Source organism: Bombus vancouverensis, chromosome 12 (assembly GCF_051014615.1).
Source record: "Bombus vancouverensis nearcticus chromosome 12, iyBomVanc1_principal, whole genome shotgun sequence".
NCBI classification, from domain to species: domain Eukaryota; kingdom Metazoa; phylum Arthropoda; class Insecta; order Hymenoptera; family Apidae; genus Bombus; species Bombus vancouverensis.
This window is the reverse complement of record NC_134922.1, coordinates 12,747,925-12,770,551: the sequence shown is the minus strand read 5'-3', so window position 1 is coordinate 12,770,551 and position 22,627 is coordinate 12,747,925. Positions and strand designations below refer to the sequence as shown.

Below are 22,627 nucleotides of genomic sequence, written 5' to 3'. Positions count from 1 at the left end.
CGTTTTATCGAAACTATATCGCCTCTCCTTTTTCATCCTCGTCTTCATTTTCATCCGCTTCTTCCGTGAATCTGTTCGCGAAAGGGGGAGCGGACCGGAGACCGAGAGATAAACGAGCCTCGAAATTAAATCATTTTTAAGCCGTATTCTCCTCGGCTCGCGCTGCTTCTCTCGATCCCTTTGATCGCGCCTCCGTCCTATTTTCGTTCCTCCTTCGCCGAACTTCGTCGAGCCACCTATCTCTCGTTTCTTTCGCGCGTACTCTCGCAATTTAACAACGTTCCTCTTCCTTCGCTCTTCGTTTCCCGTTTTCTCGTTTCCTCGTTTCCGATCGAACGGATCGATCGATCCGCCGAACACGTCGGCGCGTTTCAGTAAATTCCAAAGTCGATGACGAACGGAGAGAGGAAAGAAGGCGCAGCCTTAGAAAGGATTGTTCGCTCGACCGCCCGAAGCCGGGTAATTGAAAGAGAATCGAAGATTAAGTGCAGCCGGAGGCGGAACGCGAGCGATCGAGGGCCGCGGGCCGTGGAAAGTCGAAGGCCTCTTGCGGCCATCCCCGTCGGCTTTGTCGCCGAATCTTTCGAGAGTCGTCACGACGAGAACGTTTTCGAAACGATATTACACTCGCGTTAAGTGGCGCGCTAAACTCGCTCAACTCCTAATGGACATCGTCGAGAAGGTTGGCAAGTTTTGCTCGAGCAACGCGGAGGTGGGAGACGACGAGCGGGATAATAGGAAACTTTTCGAGCCGTCGCGGCGCGCGCGATTCGCTGCGAAGCCCTAAAGGGGCACCGACGTTCATCGACGTAATCTTTAAACGCGCACAACTTGCGAGCTCGTGTCTACTCGCTTCAACTGCCTGCGCTTTGCGGATTATATTTTTAAATCCTCGGAGTGACGAGACCTCGCGGCCCGGCGATCTACCGCGAGAGGCGGACGATCGAAAACGCGAGATTCGATCGCGGCGTTCTTTTGTTCGACCGGTTCGACTCGGCCGACTTTTTCTCGCGGACAAATTAGATTCTCTTCGACTACGTGACGCGGATTAATTAGCAGTTAACCGAGTTGCCCGAATTTCCTTCTTCCGCCCATCGTCTCTCGTCTTTCTCTCCTCCTCGCGGTTTCTTTCTTTCGAGCAATCTCTCCTTGCCTCTGTTTCTCGAATTATTCTTCGTTGGCTCTCGTTTCCCTGAAAAGAGAAGAGAGAGGGAGAGAGAGAGAGAGAGAGAGAGAGAGTCGAAAAGTCGTCGAGTTGCAGAGAGTAGCCGAGGCAAAAGAGGACGTTCCCGGAAAGCGGTGGTTGGCGGTGGCACGTTGGTGCAGCGAGGCGGATGTAGAGTCGACTGGCGCCCTACTACGCGCGCGTTCTCCCACAGCTCGTTAATTGGAGCTTTGGCTCATCAAGCATCGTCGTCGTTGCCGGTATCGTTGCCTCTGCCATCGTCATTTCTGAGCGCCTCTCTCCGCGTCTTCCCTCGCTCGCTCATCCGTTTAACGATCTCTAGGTCCTGCACCGTCGTCACGGTTCGCCTATCCGCACGCTTTCGGACTCTCTTTCTCTGTCTCTCTGTCTCTGTCTCTCTCTAAAGTCTAAATCTATAACTTTCGAGCCGTGCTAAAATATATAACTCTCGACATATCGGCCATTACACCGGCGAACACGCAAAAGCCTATTCGACGATTCCGCTTCTCGAAGTTCCGACGAGGCGAACGGAACGCTCGCGTTTCTCTCACCTGCTCCCTATTGATGAACCATTTGAGCGTCGCGGCGGGATGGGACTTGCCGCTGGTGCAATTCAGTCCGAGGACGTCGCCGGTCGCGTAAACCTTCTCCTCGCCCGTTATCGACGGCCCGTCTTGCGGCAGAACTGCAATCACATCGAGAACATTTACGCGCGGTCGCTTATTCTTCTCGCTGCTATCCACGCTCCGCTCTGCTCTCTGTCTCGCTTCGTCTCGTGGCTTTTCTAATTTAAAGGCTCTGTTTGTAACGCGATCTACGCGAACGACGATAAGGACCACCTCGTTAACGACCAAAATTCAACGACGCTTTCCACGCTCATCCCCTACAAAGGAGGAACTCATCTGTTGCGTGTATAGTATTTGATCGGGAACAGGCCACGATTCTGCTTATTTTTTATTACGCTGTCCAATTTAGTCAGTTTCAACCGTCGCATTAATTTCGTTGCGACAAAAATAATTAACCAGTCGACGCGTTTCACGATCCTTCTGTTTTCCTTCGAACAAAGTCAAATTCACTTCTCCTCGTACGTACGTGTACGACGTATATCTTTTATTCGTAGGTATATGCGGTTGATAATCGATTATTTCTGACTGCTGTCCGAAGTTAATGCTTTATCGTAAAACTTTGATACAGATTTTCATCTGCAGGATCCGTCACGCGTCAAATAAATCGCTGCAAACGTCATCTCTCGCGAGAAACAGCGACGACTAAATGACATTCCTTGAAACGGTCGAGACCACTTTGTTTGCACTCGTTACGGCATTGCAATATTAAGTGGTTCGAAAATATACACACGACATAACGTTGCCAAGATTGAAAAAGAATCATTTGTTATTCTTCTGTGAAGCAAGTGAACGCCGAATTCTCTTAAATGCAGTAATTACGGGAAAAGTCGAAGAATATCCGAGAGAAAAGACGATTGCGAACAACAAAGGGAGAATCTTGTGTACCGACGAATATAAAATCAATCGATGTATTCAATTCCATTCCGCTATAAATAGCGAAACGTTACCGTGAAAGAAGCTTCTATAAAGACACGTTATCCGCAAATATCTCTTCTTCGTTACGAACTTCCCCAACGACCTAATTTACACGTATTTTCGATTCGATCGTTGCACGTATCAATACCAACGACTTTTTCGTATTTAGACAGTCGTTTCGGAATACCGCGAATCATCTGCTGTCTCTTTCGCTTGCTTTTAGTTTGCTCGATCGATGCAACGTAACGGAAAATCCGACGTAAGTATCGTACATGGGAAAAATCACTCGCGGATTCGAACGATCGATGCCGACGTTTCCATTGCGCGAGCACGCGTACCGTCGCGTAGATCGATCGACACGCGATCGAAGCTCTTCCTATTTCTCGAATATCTTAGCAAGATTGCCAGCGTTCGCGACTCGAGATTTAATCTGGACCAGTTGGAGGAAACGTTCCGCCGTCGGATCGTTTTCGAGAGCACGATCGCGATAAAAGTTCATCCCCTCGATAAGCCTTCGAAGCTGTCACGACACCCCGCTTGGAATATTCAACGAAGCCATTCGCGACTGCTGCCGGATTGATCCTTTCGCGCGTCGCGTTCAACCTTACGCGCAAAGATACACGATTCGCCTTACAACGGGACCTTGCTTCTCCTCTCTCCTTCTCGCTTTTTTGCTTCTCGTTATCGAGAGAGAGAGAGAGAGAGAGAGAAAGGGAGACTTTATCCGCGCGCTTCCCCTTTCCTATACCGCGAACAAGTTTGCGTATTCGAAGCGAGGCGTACGCGATATTCCTCGTCGGAGCGAGAATGAGCAGCAAATTGAAATTTACGAGAAACGCGAAAATCTTTGGTTACGCGACTTTAGACTGGGTGGAGTAAACGTTGGCAAAGAGAGGCTCGAAGGACCGTGGCATGCGGTTTCTTGTTAGCTTTTCGTTTGCGTCGACACTTGCGGTTCGAACGAAGGGATGCTTGGCGGAAGGAAGGAAGGAAGGAAGGAAGGAAGGAAGGAAACGGAGGAGGGTGGATGGAGGAGAAGAAGAGCGAAAGGAAGAAAAGGATAGAAAAGGAGAAAGATCGGAAGAAGGAGGAATTCGGCAGAGGCACGAACGATGGCCGCGGGTTATTTGCCGTGTACCAAATTTTCCACGAGGTCGGTAAAGGTACGGTAATGGCGGGTACGTGGTGGGTTATCGATCGTGCATGGGTCGGAGAGCGCGGCCGGACTACGAGAAGAGGAACACGACGCGGAAAGGAAATTTCATCGTTTTCGAAGACGCCACGGGAAAGCTTTCGAAGGCGGTGCGCGGCCCTTTAGTCTGCCGCGTCGCGACTCCTTTCCCGAGAACCGAGCCGACGATGCTTTTACGGTCGAGAAGCCTTTCCTTTTCGTTTATAGTTTCCCGTCTCTTCCTTCTCCGTTCCGCGCCGCTGCCATCCATCCACGCGTCTGCTGCTCCGCGTTACGATCCCCGTAATATTCGTCGGACTTTGCCTCGTCTTTACGCGACCCTAAAATTTAACGCTCCAAAGAAAGATCGAAGTTTTCTGTTGTCGTAGGTCTAGAGTGCAGGTTGATGGAAGCGCGAGCCAGCCAAAGCCGAAGCCACACGACGGCTATTCACGGTAATGGGTCGCCAGGTATCCTCGTTTCGTTCCAGTACACAGGTACACCTTGATCGTCCCTATGATCGATTTTAAAGCGGAGCGAAAGCCGACAGTCTGTTTTTGGCTCGATCGATTCCACTTTGGACCAACGTTGACATCCATCCATCCGTCTCGCAGAACGACGCTGCGGAAATATTTGACCGATGATTTTCTTCCTTCTGCCCGTTTACGTTGCCCTCGAATACCAGAGAAGACCGAAACTCGGAAATGGCGAACGCTTGGCGCAAATTACGGCGGCTCGATAGCGGTGATCAAAGGATTATTAACTAGCCGAGCAACCCGGGGACGGATTCAAAGCGAGACGGAAAGAGATCAGAGTAGGAGAGACGGTTGACGCAGACTGGTTCGCTCACCTGCGACTTCCATGCTGGCTTCTGCGCTGACCGAGTTGAAGCTAGGAGCCTCCGCGCTCACTTCGCATTTGTACCGTCCGCTACTGTGCAGGCTCACGTCCTGCAGCAGCACCTCCTTGTCGTTGGATTTTCGGTGCTGCAACAAACGAGAAGTTGTTCGATAAATCTTCCATGTTAATCGCCGACGCTCGCGGTTACGAAGCATCGATCGGATGGATAGGAACCTTTCTCGAAGAACCGATCTCTCGACGAGCTACAAGGACGATTTTTATTCCGAACTGGATGAGTAAACTACGCGCAAACTAACTGCGTGATACAGAGATTGTTTGAAACCTTGGAAACATCGTGCGAGACCTCGTTGCAAACTAACGGAGGAGCAACCTCTAGAAATCGTTGCCGAAGAAGACCCGAATGTTCAGACTCGCTGTACCGAACGACCAAATATAGGCGTTTAGGCGATCGGCGAACCCAGATCGAACGCTAATTGTTCGATTCGATCGTGTTTTCTCTCTGGGCTATCCGCGACAGGAAGCAACCTGGGGCTGCCAACGATCGCTTTATCTTTCAAAGGGGATCTCGTGGCCGCGGCAGGCGAGATCGATGCCAGGCTCCGTGTGTCGACGCACTTCTCTGTCGACCTGGAAAAAACCCTTTGCCTCTGTCGACCCGCGTTCCATCGACGAGAGCGAGTCTTTCCCTCTCCGTACCAAAGTTTACCGATACAAATGGAACGAGATGGAGCTTCTCGTTTGATCGAGCGAGCAAACAGCCACCGTTACATTTTCGCACCAATTTTTCCGAAGCTTTGCCACTCTTCGACGCGTCCAACGCCACCGTCCAGCTCTTCGCGTGGCTCGCTGCTGCGTTTTCCACACGCCGTTTGAAATTATTCTTCATAGACAGAATATTACGCTATTAGGTAGGTAAGAGGCTTACGCGCTTATATCGATTTATTGCCATAGTCGCCGCCGGTACCCGCTCTACGTACTGAAAGTTATTTCGGCGAGATAGATGGGTATGGCGGACTTGTTCCACCGGTAAGTAGAAAAGGTACGTCGTTGAGCCGACGTTGCTCAGAGGTGCGTCAGTCTGCCGTCCCCTGCGTCCCGGTTGTACACGTTCCATGTTTCGCTAACAATTTCGATACCGTTGCCAAGCATCGCGAAAGCGGCTAAACACGTTTTGTACGAGTTTTATGTCACGCTTTCTAACCTTCGTGACCAACGTCGAACGAAATTTTCCATCCTCCTCTTTACGTAACAAACGTGTTTCCAGCGCGAGTCGTTCGATGCCCGACGAGACTAACTGAACGTCGGCGAGACATCGCGTCGAACGCGGTGACGATGCAAAGTATAACGGTGTTAAGTACGAGGGATCTGCGTTATTTCGAGAAGTTCAATCGGAAAAGGTATTTATCGTAACCAGGGGTGTCGCGACGCGATCGAGCAGGCATCCGATCGCGATTCATCCGATCGCTGGAAGCTCGCACGGAAAGGGAAGACCCGCAATAGATGGAATCGCGACGTTGCTAATCCGTTTACCCTACGCGCGAGTCTTTCTGCTCCAACGTTACGAATATTCCCCTTTCTTCGTTCCCGTTTGCACGCGGTCGGTCCGCGTCGCGACGATCCGATCGTCCGACGAAGTCCAACGGAATCTGGACGAGGAGCGCGCAGATCGAGTTGCCGACAAGTTTTTAGCGATCGCGGGGAAACGTCGACGTTTATTCCGCCGCGGTGAGACTCGGTCGAACGCAAACTTTCTTCATCGACAAATCGATTTACGTTGGAGAACGGGGAGAAAAGTTGCGGGAAAACAAGGGAGCAGGGTGAAGGGAAGTCGAAATGTCGGAGAGAATCGCATTACCTTCGGGGTTATTTCGTCCGGTGAACGCGACTCTTCGGCCGAACGATTTAGGTCGCTCGGGGAGCAAAGGGAAAAAGAGATAGAGAGACACGCGTGTCTGCGATTCAGCGAGAAACGCGGCACGTCGCTGCATCGTCGGATGCGTTCCGATAAAACGTGACTCGTTCTTCGCCGGTGTTTCGCGTGTGCTACATTTCTTGAAAACGCGTCGTGACACGGAACGAGAGGATCGCTGTCTCGGAAGGCCAAACTTTCGAACGAAAGAGCAAGACAGAGGGAAAAAGTTTCGCGAAAGCATCGGCGAGAGAGCTCGAGGTTTGAGACTTCGATTCCTAGCCGATGAAAAGTTTCGCTCCGATACGAAACACGATTTCAAAGGGAACCGCGGCACACATTCTTCGTCTTTAGCGAACAGGGAATTAACGAACGAGGGGATTACCGTGGGACGTTTCGAAATGGTTGACGCTGGGAAAACGGCGTGAAAGCGTTGCGTCGTCGGGAAAACGATCTCTGGTCGATAAAGCGCTTAATCGCTTCCGCTAGTCGTCGATTAGTCCGCCACGATACCCTGCGCGTTCGCGGGGTAATCGCAGCTTGTCCTGCCATTCGGTTTTCTTCTATTCTTCGTAAAGTCGACCTTTAACCGGACGAGCGCGGCAGGAGCGGAGGCAGAGTTAAATAAACGCGGGGAATCGGGGCCACGATTTAAAATTTTCAGATAGTGAAATTAAGCGTGCTGTTACGTAACGGAGCAAAAGGGGAGGGGGAATGAGAGGGAAAATTAAAAGTCGAGAGCCCGAGCAAAAATATACGAGTCCGCCCGCTAAATCCACTTAATTCCTGCTACTCCAATAAGTGTCACGTGAGCGTATCCAAGTGGAGGAATGGTCCGGATGGAAGGGGTGAAAAGACACGCTCGCTTTTGTCCACGGAGAAATTTCTTTGTCGATATCGGAGAGCCATTGGACCGAGTCAGATTAATAGCTGTTCTCTCTTTCTCTTCCTTTTCTCTTCTGGATCTCGAGAACGGAGCAAAAGGATGAGCCGATTCGACTCACGTAATGCTCGTTACGCGTCGGCCGATATTAACGAGCGTCGAGGAAAACGGAACTTTCGTGCCTTCCAAAACGCGAATCGGAAGCGGACGTATCGTACCGAGAATAGACGAGTCTCGTGCGATCCGTTTCTGCCTTCCACGGCCTCCGGGACCACATCGCGCGATCCGAGAAATCGATCGGTTAGCCAACGGTTGCTCCTATCCTTCACCCACAGCTCTTTCTTCCTCTTAACCTCCGAGCTTTTCCTCCGCCTTTCCGACTTTACACCGCGTGGCTCTTCCTTCAGTCACGATAGATGGCGGCGATCTCGCTCCTTCTCTCTCTCTCTCTCCCTCTCTCTCTTCCTAGTCTCGTCCCGATTCGTCAAACATTTATTCGGCACGATAAAGGCGACCTCGTTCCACCTGTACGGGGACAACGCGCATCTACCTCGTCGACGTATATCGAAACGTATCGCGAACTTTATGCTTTTCCACCCCGTCGTTCCTTCGCCCTTTTTACTCCGTCCATTCCAACTGGTTCGATGAAATACTTTTATAGACGACGTGGAATAAAATTCGGAAAGGGAAATTGAATAGAGGCTTCTTACGTTCAAAGCTGGGTGCCGTCTCGGCCGTGGACGAGCCATCTCTTCAACGAACAAGCGCGCGACTCGGTTTTACATTCCGCATGGTGATCGGCCGCGTTACCGCGGTCGAATTCCAGGTCTCTGTTCTTGCTCGCGGGTTCTAGAACACGCGCCGATATCGTACGTAACCTGACATTTTGTCCGAGGGTCGAGAAAGCTATGGAAACGACGATTAATCGACCAGAGTTTTATATTCACGGAACGTTGCTCGGTCAACGCTCCAACGAAACAAGATCGTCATAATTAATATCGATAATGTCGAAGTGGTCACCACTTCTAAGAAAACTCTACATCTGGTCTGTTTAGTTTTCTCAAGCGCCGAAGCTATCGACAGCGTATAGACGAAAGACTGCGACGAAGACAGACCGTAAACGGTAGACAGGCGACGTTGGCTTCGGGGTTTTCAGTTATCGGGTAACACAGCTAGCGTGCGGATCTGGACCAGTTGAAATTGTATTCTTACTTAGAATTACGCTTCTATTTAAGTATATTTTCTACCTTACAATTTATCCGCGAGTTTCTCCGTTTACACGTCAAATAACCTCGACAGATAAAATTTGAGAAACGTATATAAACGGAAGGTAGAAACCGAAGAAATTTTGTAACTCAGAAGTTTCGTAAATATCCTGATACTCATGAACCGATGGTTACACGAGGAACCGGTAATGGCTGACTTTTACGTTCATCGCGTGACACGAAACGCTTCGATATTCGAACACTCTCCTAGTTTATCGTCACCTGGTCGCATTTGTACGCGTACGCGAATGTTCTACCTTTTCTCCTTTGAACGAGACTCGCAAAAACGCAAATTCTCCGCACTGCCGGTGATATTGGTTTCGTTGTTCGTTCAGTATCAGAGTAAACGAACGTCTTTACGATCAGCCAGCCAATTTCTCGTCAACTTGCAGCCACTTGTTACGACTCTGTATGCGCATAAACGACGCTTACGATCTCCCAGTCGTTATCCTTGCGTGACTCGCAGAAGAATCGAGGAATTATTTGACCAGAGCTTTAAATATATTACACGTTGGCTCAGTGTTGCGACAGATCGTTTCAAACGGATTTCATAAACACGCGATACCGATCGATTAATCTTTCCTTTGCGAATCTGTTACACGGGACTGGTAGACGTTCTGTCACGCGGCTCAGCTTCTCGGTAGACAAACCAGCGAACTCAAGTTTTCGTTAATTTCTCAGTTTCGTTACACAGGTACAGGTGTTGTCGATGTTTTCCACGAGTTGATTTATTACAAGTGGATGGCACGCAAGTAACAGCAAGTCTCGAGGCAAATTTAAAAAATAGCGTTTGTAACGTGGTCGCTTCTTTATGCTTTTCATTATATTTCCGAGTGGTTCGCTTATAAACGCCGGTGTACGTAACGTAAAAAGTTCCAGCTAAAAACATAATCCAAAAGTAAACTTGTTAAATAAAACAATAACATGGTAGTGAGTCGCGTCATTTTCGTATCCAGCAAACCTTCGTTACTTTCCCACCGACTGAACTCAATTTCGCGACACGTCGACAGCCGTGAGAGAAAAAAGAGAAGCATTCGCGAAATGTTTACCTTAGATCGGACCACCGACGCATATTCGCAGATGTAATTGCGCGCGTTTCAGCGCATTGCGTAATACAAAAATACGTCTATACGCGCGTACAGATACGCTGGATATTGAAGTTGGATACGAGATAAAAGAGCCGAGTAACTGCTTGCTCTTTCCCTCTGTACTTTTACCGATCGCTCGTAAGTGGAATTTCCGTCGATGTCGCTCGCTTTGCTAGTTCTCGTAACGGGGGCATCGCCGTGCGCGAATCGTTGCTTCTCTTCCTTCTGGATCTCGTTGATTCGTCTTCGTCCTGTCTTCGAGAAAAGCGAGAGCGAGAGCGAGAGCGAGAGACAGTCAGACAGAGAGAACCGTGGTCGAGATCACGGGAAGGTTAATCGCGCTCCGATCGAGCACGAGCGTCGAGCGGAATTGTACAAAGATAATCCGTAAAGTAGAAGGCGGAGAAGACGCGGACAGCGGATGTCGCGCGCGTGGTACGTGGCAATACGATGATCAGATACCAAAGTCGGAACAAGAGTGCGCGACGTTGCGGGACACAGGAGAGCTTTCAACTCACGTCAACTTTAACGCCCTCGACGCGATAGCTGTGCTTCGTAGGTTCCCCTCTAGGCACGTATCTGTAGAATTCCTCGTGATCCTTGTACCACGTGATGGAGTAAAGCTTGTCCGCTTCTAGGTCGTATCTGAAACAAGAGAGCAAACGATGCGTGACTTATCGTTAAGAAAAGCGCCGGTTGAATAGTTTCTCGACCATTTGTTTATCCATTTGTTTGCGCCCGGGATTTCGCGCGCGTGACAATACGCAAGAGTAAGAAGTTTCTTTCTAATAAAGAACGGTACAAAGTTGTTGGGCGAGCTGGAATATTCAGGCTCGTTCGGGACGCTCGATCGCGAAGAATTCACACGTTTAATGTTGTAATAGGAATGCGTTCAAACGCGTTTCGCGAACGAGAGCTAGCATATTACTTTGCATGTAATCTTCACTCTCTGCAAACGCAAGGTTCTGATCGATTAATCGCTTCCTGGTATCGATTCTTGAATTTTCTGAGAAATGTTCGATGCGCCGGTGCTATTATACGTATATGTACGTTCTGTGTCTTTGTATATAGAAGAGGTTCTTCTTGCATGTATAGTTGTGTCATCGCATCGTATTTCAATTATTTCTATCAAGATTACTGGATATGAAACAGAATGGCCATTAAACAAATAAATAAATATTTCGTTTTCTCTCCCTTCCTCTCTCTCTCTCTCTCTCTCTCTCTCTCTCTTTGTATATCCTCGGCGCGTTTCTCTTGGTTAATATCGATTAGTCGAGACCGAGGACGAAAGCAGATGAAACGGTAGTCGTGACGCGTACGAACCGCGGAATCGTTTCTCGATTAGTCGCAGAGTAGACCGTTTCGATGGTTGGGCCGTGCGAGTAATGGAAACTGTTACCGGTTTCCGGCAACGTATTTGAAGTATCGAGCGCGCGTTTGATGTATTTTTTGCTTTACATATCGGAGATTTCGTTCGTTTATCCGATATTCCATGGAATCGTCTCATCTGGTCTCGGTGTCTCGTTTTGTTTCGTTATCCCGGCTGTTCGGTCTTCTGCGGTTCGCGAATGTTACGTAACTGAACGTTGTTGCGTTTTGGAAAAGGCCGGTGAACGTTTTTCCATCCACAAAGGGGAAGAAGCAACGGGAAAAGGAAGAGACGCAGGTATAGCGAAGGGTGGAAACGGCCAGGCAAAAACGATTCGGGTTCTCGCGTCGCACGATAAACGAGACAGCGGTTGCCGAGAATCGTGCGAGCTACGTGTTCGTCCGTAGGTATGCGCTTTAACGTGATTACAATGATGCCCGGCACGAAGGAAGGAACGGGCCACTGTCGCGTGACAAGCTTCCAACCTGGCGAACAACAATTACGGTAATTGATCAACATCCGCGATCCAAGCGTAGCGTCGCGAATCGCATCAATTTGCTAATCGAGTGCTTTCCTCTCGTTCATCGTTCTCCCGTCGGGGAATTAAAAAAAAAAGGTCTCTCGGAGGATTCTCCGTTCGCGTCCCATCTTCGAAAACCGGAAATCTTTTAGCTCGGATAATTCCACGGAATCGAACGTCCGGAAGATTTTACAAGCAAACGTGGTTTCTTCGTCTCTTCCGCCCTCTCTCTCTCTCTCTCTCCCTCTCTGTCTCTGCCTCTTTTTCCTCGGATCGTTTCCTTCGTCGTAACGAAATCGAATCGACCTCCACTCTGCCGTTCTTCCTCGGTGATCGTCGTTCGTCAACACCGATACCGTTCGCGTTCCGCTATCGGAATCGCCGATAAAATCGCGAAGCGCAACAGGCTATTCCGCTGGAGCGCGAGCTGGAGTGCAACGCGATAATTAATATTTGTAAAGTAATTAAACTGGCACGTTTGTGTTGTAGTGGAGCGACGATGTCTGGAGTCACCGTGGCGCGATACGTCCTGCTTTTCGGATTCGCTGGCTGCCTCGCGTAATAGCATCGACCGTATCCGGCGGAACGATCGCGGATAACGCGCGACGGCGAAACTCGCTCGTTGGAAAACTCGTCGACTAATACGCGGTACTTTCATCCTCGAATTGGACCGTATCTATTATACACACTCTGCTTGCGGCGATCGTCTCGATAACAAAGCAGCGAGAAGACCAGCTTACGTTTACCAGCGATTAAATTTTATCCGCGTCGTATTTTATTCCTCCTCTGGCATTCCTAGATGGCTGGATGCAACGTCGTTTCTCTTATTGTCGTGCGCGTCTAGCCTCGTGTCTCGATCGTAATCGTCTTTCGGAATTTACCCCGTCGGCTTCACCCCTTTCCTCTCTGCCATTCTCTCAACTCGTTAAATTGCGTCGCAACGGAGAGTCGGTCGATTACGTTTCAACGTAGGCGTTCTATATCGTCGAGTCAACGACGAGAAGAGTACGATAAGGTAGAGTTGCACGCCGCGTTACCGTTAGATACCGTGCACCGTCGTATGGAATACGTCGATGCTCCGCTGTAGGATGTTGTATCGCGACGTCGTTTGTACAGTCTGTTGGCCAACTAGCCGGTTACTCGGTTGCTCGGTTGCTCGGTTGCTCGATCGTTGCACCATCGCGAAGCGACACGGTCGCATAGTGACATCGTTGCATAGCCGACGTACCCAAGGGGGGCATCCGGTAGGGTGGGGTTGCTCCGCTTCCGCTTGCATTGGCACCGGTGCTGCTGTCGCCATCGCCGTCACCGTCGCCGCCGTGGAGGTAGCTCCCTAGTTGCCAGCTGCAGCTACCGGAAAAGGGATTGCCGCATTCGAGCGTAGGTGCACAATTTGGAGGGCTGCGTCGTGGGATTGATTTGCATCCTCCGGCTCATTTGCCGGGTCGTGTCCTGCGGGAACTCCCCCTTCGCCTCCCCTCGGATTTCCAAGCTCGCGCGCTCTCACGCTCCGCCTTTCCATTTTCTTTTCTCTTTGTGGCGGCTTTCCCAGCTTTCCCTCCTTTCTATATAGATCCTACCAATTTTCTCTTCCGTCGTATCTGCTTCTTTCCCTTCTTTCCACCCTCTTCCTCTCTTCCCTTTGCTTTCCCTTTCTCCGAGACCTTGCCTCGTACACGGCAAAGCGGAAATCTTTTGTTTCGACTCGATTCCATCCGATTCGATTCGATTCGTCGAGTATGCACGTGCGCGCACGGTATCCGCTCGTCAACGAGCTACAGCGACGGTGCAGAGGACCGCGCGCCAGGCAAATTTCTCTGTTCTTTGATCAAATTATCGCGTGTCGGATTTGCGAGTCGCGGTAGAACGCGCAAGAGGGAAGCTGCTTTATATCCACCGGGCACCCCATTGTTCGCAGCGGAGAGAGATTCGGTGCAGCAGCGGAAGGGCTGTAGCTTCGACGTATCGCGACTCTACGTCGTATCCTGTATGCGCGTAAAAGCGTTCCTGACGTTGGAAAATTGCCCAACTATCTTCGGTCCGTCGTCGCTCTATCATCTCGTTCGATGGCCCAGACGGAGCTCGGAGAAAGCGTTTTTCCGCCTTCGACTACCATTCGCCGGCCGTTCGAAGAAGTTGCGCAAAGTTGGAAGATTTGTAACGAAGAGAAGTCGATCGTTCTTCTGTTCGAGAAGTTACGCGTCTCGAGAAAGGAGTGCGTCTCGGCGTAGAACGTCGCAGACGACAGTCCATCGCACACTCAGTCTTCGGACTTTGCTTCCGATTCGAAGATTCCGTTGAACGCTTGCGAAGCGTTAGTCGCGCTCGGAAGGATTCGCTCGCGATCTCCGTGGCGATGAAATTTCCCGGAATTTCGACGGGTGCGAGCAAGAAGACGAGGAGGGACGGCTGCTCGCGCGCCAAAATCACGAAGGAACTTGGTCGTTGGTCTCCGCGCCCCGTTAAAGCCGCTCGGAATGCCGTTTGGAGCGGGACGAAACAGGCGAACCGGAATTGAACAGGACAGAGAACGGAACGGAGAATGAAACGAGGTGAGCTGAAACGGGTTGCCGGAACGAGACAGGACGGAGCGAGGTTAGGAGCGGGATACGGAGAAGAGAAGAGGCGACGCGCCGGATAAACCAACAACCGAGCGCTCGCTGGGGACGGTAAACTAATTTGCAATTTATACCTACGTCGGAAAACGATCCCCGTCTCTTTGCTGCGTCATGCTGCCGTCCTGGCGCTTCACTGGCACCCAATATCAAAGAACTTCGTGTACATGCTCGTCGTCCAACTCTTTCCTTTTTCCGCGAGAGAATGTCGCTTCTGTCGAGAAAAACGGTACGTCGACCCGGATAATCGAGGATACCGAGCCAAACAAACGACGCCTTCCCGCCCTCCCCCCTCCCTCTTCGCTTTCATCCTCTCGCCCGTTTCCTCGCCTACCGCTCGACCAAGCGACGATCGTTTCCATCGAATACGACTCTGCGACTCTGGACACGACCTACCGACTCCTAGCGTCCTCTGAATAAATCACATCGATTTTAAGAGCGTACGAGAAGATGCCGAGTACCGCGCAACACTCCGAGCGAAATGTCAATTTAGCTTCGAACCTCGTTAATTACGCAAATCGTCTCGTTGCCGTTCTCGCCTTGCCGCTCCACCTTCTTTTCCTTCCATTTTTCAAACGACTTTCGGCAAGTCCTAGCCTCGACGCGCCTCCCAAGACGTCCGAGAATAAACAGGACATCGACCGTATTTATCGTCGAGAATGTCGCGTCAGCCTCGCTTTATAAAACTCGATGCCGATCGTCGTACCGTGGCTGCTTGAAAAGCGAGAAACGAGGGAGGGACGAGAGGAAAACGATACCGCCGCTGTTTCGTTCGCTCTTGCGGCCTATGAACCAGCTATCGCGAACCTTATTCCAGAAGAGAAGGAGAATGAGATTAGAATACGAATGGCTGGTTGTTTTGGCAGGACCATGAGGAACGAGGACGCGGAGAAAAGTGCCGCGCGAACGTGTCACGTTCCACCGTTTGAAAGAAACCGAACGGAAGGAAACGACAACTGAACGTAAGAACGAAGAGTCGGAAAGAGTACGTTCGTTTGGCTGGTAGATACCTGGGAAAAATGGAAAGTCGCGAGACTTTGGACCTTCGGTCGTAAAGTGAAAAGACGGCGACCTGCTACGCCAAGGTCCTCTCACACCTTCTCCTCGTTCCGAATTTCTCGACGTATAGAGCGGAGCTCAGACTCCGATTACACAGATCTCACGTGCCTTTTGCTATTTCGTTGCCGTGTCGATACAACGGTACAGCACCAAGATAATAACGTTCGATCGTCTACCGATGCTACTTGCGTATCGGTGTTGCCCACTTACAAAATTAAAATCTAAAAAAAGCAACGGCGAGTCTCGTACACACAGCGTACGACACGTTTCTGGCAACTGGGTCAAGCTATAACTTTAAAGCGCTAGAAAATAGATGAATATTTTATCGGATAAGCTGAAATTGTTTCGAGTGGCGGTACGTGCGTCTTCTTCGCAAGCGAAATCGTTTCAAGATTGTAGCGTCGATGCTAAAAAAAGAAGCGATACGCAACAGTATTTATTATTAGGCTAGTAGGACTAGTTAGACGATACACGACGATCTTTGCTTCGTTACATTTTGCGACGAGAAGACGACGACGAAAACACGCCGATCTCTGTCTCTTCCGACGATAATCTGTGCCTCGACGTCAAAGGCAACGAGGCGATATTTTTAATCTCTAGGGGGGCTAAATCGATCGATCAAAATACAAGAATAACGAAAAAGCTTCAATTCAATATCGCAACGTTACGCTGGTTCGCTGTTCTCAAGTTATTGAGTTTCAAAACGTAATAGTTCGATAGAGTCTGTTCGAGGATACGTGCCAGCGGCGCGCAGGATATGCCACTCCGACTGACGAATTTTGCTTCTCAACTTTATAATTCGATAACGCACGACCGATTCGCGAATTCGAACAACTCCATTCGACAACCTGCGCTCCACTCGCGTTGCGACTTTCTTCTCCGTTTCTCGTCCTTCTCCTCGCCATTCCATCACGCTTAGATAGATTTTCCGATGCGTCCGAGATACAATCGATAACGCGTTGATATTATACGACGCGAACATTGGTCCCAAGAAAAATAACGCTTAAGACCAAAATTGGAAAAATCTCTATCTTGCGCACGGCTTCGCGTTCTGTGAATTAATCTTGGGATTTTGCTCGGCAGCTGGCTGGCTACGCGGATGGGATCAACGCGTTGATTCGATCGATCGGTTTTCGCGATCAACGGTGCAATTTGGTTCGACGCGTCCGTCTCGCTGGATATTATCGAGCGATCTCGCGGTCTAGGTCGACGACACGTTCGCGAAAATCGATTTTCCCTGGAAATCAAAGTCGACTCGGCAATTGCTCGCTGTTTCTTACATTGCTCGTGAAAACAAGTACCCACTAGAAATGCAGGCGCGCGCGATATCCAACGGTCGACCTTATTTTCTTCGTGAAAAGTCGTTGAGTCCGCGCCACTAATTAGAATGCATATTCCGACTAGCCGTAATTGTAGGACGCGCAATGCTGGCACCATAATTTCATTACGTCTTAATTAACATGGTGGCACGCGCGCGGAGCTTAAGGATCCACGAAATATCATCGAGGACACGTTACACGGTTAATCCACGACCACGGTCGTTGGTTCCATCTTTTCCAAAGTGTATTTCGATGTTCCGCGTGACTTTTAACGATTATTTAAGTCGTGTTACGACAAAGGCTTTGGCGATACGATCGAGAATGTGACGGATGTACGCTCTTGTCTGTGAGTCACCTGACACTCGCTAGTTTCCAGCGCGAGCCTTAACGAGACAAGTTTTAGTAAAATACGTGTAATAAATCTTGAAAACTTTCAACAGATTCTCGGATAATTCAATGTTTCTTACAACATACGCGATTAACAAGCGCCAGCTTCGTTTTACGACGACCTGCGTGAAAGATCGAATCGAAGCTGTAGAATTTTTCTTGTACGAAAACTCGTTTCCGAGTAAGTCGGTGCTCAGGATTCGTTGGGTTACACGCGCGCTGTACTCGAATACGACGTAGACAAATTTTTCTGGCATATTCCGTTTAAACCTTCAGCTTTTGTCATTTTGTCAATGTCCAGGGCAAAAGTAGGACAAAAAGTAAATGATTTTTCAGAATTTTAATACTAATAAATAAAATTATCGCGCGATATATACGTTTGTGTCTCATTTCTCATTACTTGGTATTCGATAAATACGAACAGTGTTTCAAGCAAGCATTACATCGACACGTGTCGTATGTATGCAGGCGTAACGCGCGAGATCACGTGTAAATGTACTTGTATTCGACAGATTTTTATTATCGATTTATTCCGAAATAATGCTACGATAAAATGTCACTCCACATTTTCGATTTATTTTTTCATGTAGATTTATACCACTCTTTCGTGTTTTAGTACGAGCCCGAAAACAATCCGTATAAATCAACAGAGAAATTAATACGAATGATCGATATTTCTACCGTATTCTATCTATCGTATCGAAAACAAGCCAGATATCATGCTAATTTACATGTAGCGCATTACCGTTCGAGTTAAAAGTATTTACCAGTACTATCGCGCAACATTAATTCGCAAGTAATGGAATAACGTATTTCGGTACGATACGCGTATTTTCAAGCTTGCGGATAACGTATTAAAGTGGCCGAAACTTTGTACGATTATTATTCCAAAGTTCTTCGTATCTTCGCTATGGTAATAAGCTCGCGGGAAACGGGAAACTCTCTTCTTTAAAACGATTTCAGTTTTATACTGTTACGACTTTCCATTCCTGAGATATCATCGTTTAAAGCGGAGCATAATGTTTAACGTTTTAATATCGTCTTCCTATTTCCGCGATCGAATCTCACACGCTCACCTACAGTTACTGACCTATCTCACAGGCTCCAACGTCTCACGGGATGGTCAGCGGCACGTTGAGTCGACGACGTTGTTTTTACTATTACGATCACGCGCACGCATTCTCCGCGATGAAACAGATACCATTCGCTATTTCTCGTAATTTAGAGCTTTCAGGTTTTATATCTCGAGAACCGATCGAGTTGTTAATCCGACGCGATTACAAATACGAAATCACACCACGAAATTTATCCGTTCGTCGCTGTTCTTCGATACTCGCGTGTTATACCGCGCGTTATGCTATTCCGTATGACTTTATTAAAGCTACGAAAACAACTCTCTGTTCGAAACTCTGTCCTATCAACGACTCTATGATATTTAAAACTCCCATGGAAAGCTTTATGCCGGAGGGTTTTAAAGCCTCGTGCCCTACGTCGCGTTACTCCTTCGGCGCGTTCCGTCTCTGCGAGGGGAATAGATGTCGTCTGGTATGGGAATGAACGGCAGTTTGGTCAACTCTGCGGAAGTTTCGCAGGGTTTAGTTGGCTGTAGTAACCGTTAAGGCGCGTACTCACCAGTAAACATGTTTGCAAACATTTTACGACCATTCTACGATTTTCTCACAAACGCTTCTTGTATCAACCGACTCTCGACCAGTTCTAAAATCTATAGCCGACGTTCGCCTAATGATTCGTTCGGCGCTATTCACGCGACTGTCGTCTACAGTTATTCGAATCTCTGATCGATCGCGTACTGAAAATACTGCGATTTGGAAAAAGTCGAAAGACATCAGCTATCGGTATGGGCATTTGTTTGTATGTGCGAAGCTTCGAGCTAGATTTTATAAACGACGAAACAAAGATAAGGAGAAAGAAACGATCGAGCAACACCGATAGCCAAGTACTCGGATGCCTTGCATCGTCTTCGCCTATGAATCGTGGTTAATGGAGATTCGTTAACAGAGATTCGCCGAGACCCGTCGTTTCCTACCGGAAGAAACTTTGATTCCGCGCTAACTACTGGACTCGCGCAATTACCGGCCATACGACAACCCCGACGAAGACGGGGAGAACGGACCGCTACGATGATCGACGCAGGGACGCTACAGGCTGCGCGCTCCAACTCGCGTTCACTGGAGGGCGAAACGTTCGTTCGAGTTAGGCGTTCGAATTCGTGTTCCAGGCAATAGACAACGGAACGAAAGTTCTGCATAGTTGGAAGCAACTCGGCCCTTATTCAACGAGAAGCTCTCGTGGCTGTGGACGAAATCTGCAAGATTGCCGTGTAACCGGAAGAGGAAATGGCACAGGGACGTCACGAAGCAGACGCGCAAGGAAGAGGCCAGGGTTCCGCGAACGAATTCGAAAGAGATCTCGCGGGAGTCGAAGATTGTACGCGCTCGGATGCCTCGGGAAGCATCTTTTTCAGGCGAGAAACCCAACAGAGGTAAGAGGAAGCTTTGCCGCTCGGATTGCGGTCTACGATATTGCGAGTATAAATAAATAAAGCGCGAGGAGAGAGCGGAAAGATATCGAGATTCCTAGCTCCAAGGGATTACCGATCCATCCTCTTCTTCTCGTCTTATTTTTAATCTTATTTACCGTCTCGCTCGGACGCTAAGCGTAAACTCGATACGTTATTGGCTGGCATCTTATCGATGTCTTTACGAGTTCTTCTCGTCTGGTTTCCCTTGCTGTAAATAAGAGAGAAAAATCGCTCGACCCGTCTTCGCGTTTCTTCGTTGCGGTTCCCACTCGTATCGGACCGCTCGATCGCTCGCGTCCGACTCCAACGGCTTTGTCGTTTTCCAGGGATTTATTCGCTGGATGACCGCGAATCGATTTATCTCGCGTGCATTGAACGCGTGCTGAAAACGTCGCCAGCAAAGTACAATCGTTATGGGAGACTGGCGCGCGACGACGCCACGTCGAGTCAGACGAAAAATGCCAACGGTTCCTACGACGCCATCGTTCGCAGGCGTTACGACACCTGTTAGCCTCGCGCACAACGTACTTAGCGAACGCGACGCTGCACGGAAAGCGATATTTTCCAATTAATAACGTCGGCTTCCTCGTTGCTCGTGTTTGTATGTCAGCCGTTTCTGTCTCTTCGAACGTCCCGACATTTACGAACAACGACGTACGCGTTTGCTTCGGCAGGTACACAGCCGGCGATGATTTCGCGCTGTCGAATGTGGCATCTGTACGATCGATCGTCGTCGGTCGATCGAAAAAAAGAGACGCGGAAGGACCAGCGAGAATCTCTTTGAAAACGACGCCGCTCGACGACGTTGCACCACGTCCGAGTACTCTTACCTGCACTCGAGAAGCGCACTCTGGCCCCTAAAGGAGTACGGCGGGACGCTTATGTAAAGCAGCTTCAGCCCAGTCACTGTAACAGAAAGAGGAAACAAACTTTTTGTATTTTTTTTAGACACCGACGGCAGCCATATCTCTCCCTTTGGTCTTCTAACTTTCGAGAAATGGGGTGCGAGGACTAGCCGAAAGTTGAAGAAGCGCGAGATCTAGCGCATGCTCGCTAGCTGGCAACGGCGTCTTTGTGACCGTTGCCGAGGATCTCTTTCGATTCAAATGCCACCGAACGCTTGACCTACTGAGAAGCGCACAATGAAAGCATTAAAACTGAACGCCACTCTGTCCCGAATGACATTCCTATGATAAAATCTCGCTGCGACCTTCGAGTCGACCCGTGTTCGACTTGACTCCAGCCACCGACCATTACTTAGTACAAGGAAGAAAAGCTTGGAAAGTTGTGGCTCGATCGAATGACCAAGAGGCGGGGTACGGAGGACGCGAGTGGATTGTACTAGATGTTCAAACAATGCTCCGCAAACTCCATTGTACCGTCCTTTGTGGCCGCTTTCCTTTCTTTCTTCTTCGCTTTCCCATGGTCCTCCCTACTAGAGAGGTACCCGGAAGAAATTCCATCGGATCCGGTTGCCGCGAACAAACGACAAACGACACGTAACGATAAATATAAATAAGTAGGTAAATATAGAAAGAAAGCAGGTGGTACGTGTGGCGAATCCGATTGGTAGAGTGGCCGGTACAGCGGAGTCACTAAGCTACCGAGCAGAACCGAGAGAACGAGACCCTGTCTAGCGCTCGGTGCTCGGTTCAAAGGGGTTTGCGTTTAATTAAGCTCGTGCGATATTTTACGACGGTGACGGTACGCGTGGCTATTCCACGGAGGGCCGGCCTTTCTCTGCATCGTAAAATATACCGTCCGTAATGTATCGTTACGCGAGCAGTGCACAGAGACCGGCAGGTGAGTTTGCTTGAATTATTTCCTTCGGAGAGACGCAATTTTTCGTACGTCCTAACGTGATTTCGAGGCGAGCCACGACCGAGTACGATTCTCCGTTTCGTCCCATCGCGTTTTCTTTTTTCTTTTTTTTTTGTCGCTTCTTTCCTTCTTTTTCTTTTTTTTTTTTTTTTTTTTTTTGGAAGCGGAATTTCTACACAACGTAACTTCGGCCCGCGAGTCCTGGACGTTTCGCGTACGTGGCTGGCTTATAAGTTACCGTGCTGGAAAGAACCATTCCCAGTGGTTAATCTCTTCCACGGTCGTACCGCTTAATCCACCACTCACGAACCAAGATACATTGTCCTTCTAATTACCCGGACTATGATCTTAATGGACTTGGAAATGCCAAGCGCGTCAGTTCCGTGTGCAAATTACGTAAACGTGGAAGGACTCTTTAATCGCGATGGTACGCGTTACGACGCGCGACTGGCCAACGCGAAAAAGCCGACACACGGCCGTGTTTTAAATGCGAATTGCAAATTATCGCCGTTGGGCTGCATAGGGACTCGCCATTCGGTCCTCGCGCTTCAAAGGTACATAGCATGCAGCGTACTCGTTTGGGACTGGCAGTGGGGCTGTATCGATTTGCATCTCACCGCTTGTTTTATCCTTCCAGTTATACTTCGATCAGCCGTTTCGTCGATGAAAACTTCGACTTAAGCTTCTATGTGAAACCCCGTGTCTCGCGTGCTCGCACGTTCCCTTCAACGCCGATACTTTTTAACGCATAGACGGGTTTCGATTACGTGTCGTTATCTCGAGTTAACAACTACGTTGCTCGTGTATACGCGTTTCCAATGGTTCGTCGAGCGCGATTCCATTGATGAAAAATCGATCGATGAGAACCGTGAGAAAGGCAACGATGACGTTTGCCCGAAGAAATTCGATTAGGCGCAAATTTGATATCCGTGCATTAACGAACGTTAAATTAGTTTTCGAATGAATCGCGACTCGCTGCGAATCGATAACTCCGCGCACAGAATCGCCGGTTTGACGTCTCGTTTTGGCTTTGCGGGGTCCGGTTTGGAGAGGTTCGTAGCCACGACAATAACGTCGCTTACGGTGTACGT

The 22,627-nt window shown here is 49.2% G+C and overlaps 1 protein-coding gene across 3 annotated transcripts in view; it reads right to left on the bottom strand.

Annotated features, from left to right (window-relative positions):
- Positions 1-22,627, bottom strand: part of LOC117155332 (uncharacterized) — a 149,341-nt gene that overhangs the window by 11,683 nt on the left and 115,031 nt on the right. For 2 of the 3 annotated variants that reach the window (XR_013059780.1, XR_013059779.1), the window contains 3 exons: positions 20,546-20,621; positions 10,423-10,549; positions 4,749-4,884 (listed from right to left, as the gene is read on the bottom strand). Coding sequence is in view for 1 of the 3 variants with exons in the window: in XM_033331203.2 (XP_033187094.1) it covers positions 1,738-1,871; positions 4,749-4,884; positions 10,423-10,549; positions 20,546-20,621 (473 nt within the window). In the remaining 2 variants the exon portion in view is untranslated. Of the gene's footprint in view, positions 1-1,737; positions 1,872-4,748; positions 4,885-10,422; positions 10,550-20,545; positions 20,622-22,627 lie in introns of all 3 variants that reach the window. The other variant, XM_033331203.2, reaches the window with a different exon arrangement.